Raw genomic sequence first — 3641 nt, forward strand, 5'->3', positions numbered from 1 at the left:
AATAAGTTAACAAACAGAGAAAAACAGCAAAATAAAGTTGACAAACTATAGAAACGCTTGCCTGGGCAACAGTGACAAAAGAAAATGTCGATCTAATTGATGCGCCGGTGATCGTTAAAACGTTTTAAACGTTACAATATAGAAAAATGCAGGCTAGATCAACGTTCCTTCCGCTGTTCCAGCGGTGTGTATCGGTAATTTCCCGCCCCGCATGAGGTAAATTAGTACTCCTCCCACTATTCCTATGATGTTACCGCGCCTGCATATGAATGGAGAAGTCTAACGGAAAAGAAACGCGTTACTTTCGGAAAAGTAACGGAAAACTTTCGGAAAAGTAACCAGTTAATAACGGAAAACTAACGGGAAAAAAACGCGTTAGTAACGGCCGTTAGGGTAACTATAACGCGAACGGTACTGTAGGTCCCGTACAAGGCCCTAATGACGGGCCATTTAATGGTCTTCTTATCAGGTCAAATTTACTATTCCAGCCGACTTTTTCTGGCTAGCGGGTATCATTGTTGTATCCTCTCACGTTCTGAGTGATTTTTAGTTAGTGTAAGCCGTTTTTACGGCAGAAAAAGGGGGGGGGGGTACGCGTTCTCGGGCCAGTGGGGAACTCCCATAGTAAAGCATAGGGGACGGTCCTAGTGGCCGTTGCCATGGCAACGGAGGTCTTACGGTGAAATTAACTGGTGTATTTTACTTGAACCGACGTCAGTAACAGATATACTAAGCAAATTTCACCGAATTTTACACGGTTTATTAATTCCCGTGGGGGTTCAAGGCGGCACAACACAGTTTTAGCCCTATGGGGATTTCTATAGTTAAGGACCCCAAAGTAACTCACTTCGACTCACTGAAAATCATAGTAGGGTGCACAAGCAAGGTTCAGATTTTTGATATGTTTAATTTCAGGGTTTAGTGTACAACATATGCGAAAATGAGCTTAAATTTGCCGGCTAGTTTTCTTCTCATGCCCTCTTTTATTAGCGCCACTGCGGAGGTCATGGAACTGCAGCCGACGCACAGTACTAGGCGGGACAAGTATCCAAGCGCAAATCTACGCCGACTGAACACGCACCATAATGCAACTTCTACAGTCTCAAAACTGACGTATTCCTCTAACATTTACCACAGGTTCTATCTCGATACCATGTTCAGAACAATCTCTGCACCCTTCTCTAGTATTGTGCAGCACTACTTTGTGCCCGGACTACTTTTGACTACGGGGTTCGCCCATAAATACTGTGTTGTGCGGCCTTAAGCAGAAAGGTCATGTGGATTGATCATCTGCCAGAGAAAAGCCCTGTACCAATGAACTCGGGCTTAAACACAACCAAGCCGGCCCACAGACTGATAGAGAGTGGTGGGGGCCTGCAAGGGGGGGTCCCGACAATGCTCTACGGTGAATTCGGAAACCTCTCTTTACAATAAATTCTAAGTGGCCACAACGCATTACGTATAATTAAAACGATGAATACGCTCTACGCAAAATTCGGCAATTACGTTCTACGTTGAATTCGATTTCGAGTGGTCCGATTACGGTCTACGGAAAAGGGCTTGCGGGCCCTCTGATAAGAGACAGAAGAGACAATTTGCACATAACGTTACACTGCACTGGAATAAGATTTGCTTCCACATCCTCAGGTCCAGGTAGATAAGGAGGAGTTACAGCGTCTGATTAAGGAGACGTCCAACAACCTGAAGGAACTGGAGGAGGGGGAGGAGGATGAAGAGGATGTTGAGATGGAGGGCGGGGCAGCAGGGGGGGAGGCTGGAGATGACCTCGCAGAGTTCGACTTGGACAAATACGATGACGGTGAGTCAGTGTTCTAGCCAGTATATACATGTAGTACCGGTAGAGAGGATTTATTCCTCAACTAACCGACATCTCACACAGTCGTCCCTCAGTAAGACATCTGGAGCAGCATACTAGTACTAGTAGTTCCCGTTTAGAACTTTTATTCAGCCTGTCACAAGGCCAGTTTCGCCTGTGTGGCTTCTTCAAGTGTTCAGAGGACACAAGTATGCAAAGTTATGTCTTAAACTTATGATTTTAGGTATGGAGATAAGTTTTATAATGGGGTTTATGGAAAAAGGAGTCCAGTCCGATTGGCGGAAAAAGCAGTCCAGTCCGATTTTGGTTTCTACGAAATTTTACGAAAGACCATAGGCACAATTTTTTCTTGTGTGTGTACTTCTAGTTTCTATGGGTACTTCGCATTTCTATGAGTACTTAGAGTTTCTATGGGTACTTAGAGTTTCTATGACTATTTAGAGTTTGTATGGGAACTTGAATTAGCATATATGACTCACTATATGCCGCCTTAACCCGTAATTCAGGCAGCCTTGGGTGAGGAATAGCGGACAACTGATTTACACCTCTTGGGACCACCGAAAAGTAGTTTCTATACATACAGGTCACCTATCCACAATAAACAAAAGTTAATTATTAAGGGCTTCTTTCTTACAATTGTACTTCCGGTACTTACATGCTTGTCGGTGTAATGCAAAGTCTGCCATGCGTGGCTTTAGCAGGGGCCGGCTGGATGTTGGGCAGCTGGCAACCATAAAGCGATTTAATCAGGCTACTTGCAAGCAGGATCGGCCCTGGAAATCTCGTCAGTTGACCGCTTCATCTTTTGACTAATTATTGTTATATGAAAGTAATAATCCGGAGGCATGATGATGATGATATTTAAGTTACAAACTGTAAGTTCCCATACAAACTCTAAGTACTCATAGAAACTCTAAGTACCCATAGAAACTCGAAGTACTCATAGAAACTTGAAGTACTCATAGAAACTCGAAGTACCCATAGAAACTAGAAGTACACACACAAGAAAAAATTGTGCCTATGGTCTTTCGTAAAATTTCGTAGAAACCACCAGACTGTTTTTTCCACCCCAAAATCGGACTGGACTGCTTTTTCCGCCAATCGGACTGGACTCCTTTTTCCATAAACCCTTTATAATGACAGGTATTTAACACCTGTTCTATAGAATGGAAAAATTAAACTTTGTGATACTTGGGTGTTTTGCAAGTTGTTTCATTTCTTTCCGCTGAAATATGTTGTTGTTATGTTTAGATCCTACAGGCAGCCTGGTAGGAAACCTGGCCAGTCTGACTGTCTATGCCAGTAATGAGGACGACCCCTACATCACGGTCAAGGATGATGTGAGTCAACATAATCAAGTATAAGTACATATACATTTTGTATATTCCAACTTTTAGGTAGATCAGCACAGTGGTTGTCTTGCTTGTGAAGACTATGGATGGTTTGAAATGCAGTTTGCCACATTTTTGGCCAAGTCTCCACCAAGTTCTTGGTGCCATATTTGTACACCAGGGCTCCCATACTCGTATACTTGTACAGTATCGGAGCCCAGGTATACTAAAAGGATAGCACCCAGACTACCATACTCTGATGAGAAGGAAACTTTTGTGTTGACACCGACTCAAAACCTCTGTGTGTTTTCTGTTTTGTGCAGGTGCCCAAATGGTCTTTGTACGATTTTTCCTCCTTTTTAAAGCCCTGTACACTATTTTATATCAGGAAGAGGTAGAAGAAGAGGAAAGAGAAGCGTTCACCATCAGACCGACAGACAACCTGGTGATTGTGGGGAGGGCAGAGGAGGACT

The 3641-nt window shown here is 43.4% G+C and overlaps 1 protein-coding gene across 1 annotated transcript in view; it reads left to right on the forward strand.

The window, feature by feature from the left end:
- The first annotated feature begins 1651 nt into the window (after nt 1-1651).
- The window catches only part of LOC109479303 (periodic tryptophan protein 1 homolog), an 8131-nt gene continuing 6141 nt past the window's right edge, over nt 1652-3641 (forward strand). Inside the window, exons 1-3 of the mRNA XM_019781259.1 lie at nt 1652-1819; nt 3089-3177; nt 3557-3641. The exon at nt 3557-3641 is cut by the window's right edge and continues 9 nt beyond it. Coding sequence (XP_019636818.1) covers nt 1747-1819; nt 3089-3177; nt 3557-3641 — 247 coding nt within the window. The 5' untranslated portion in view covers nt 1652-1746. The remainder of the gene's footprint in view (nt 1820-3088; nt 3178-3556) is intronic.

Source organism: Branchiostoma belcheri, unplaced genomic scaffold (genome assembly GCF_001625305.1).
Source record: "Branchiostoma belcheri isolate BF01 breed outbred unplaced genomic scaffold, Haploidv18h27 scaffold48, whole genome shotgun sequence".
Lineage (NCBI taxonomy): Eukaryota > Metazoa > Chordata > Leptocardii > Amphioxiformes > Branchiostomatidae > Branchiostoma > Branchiostoma belcheri.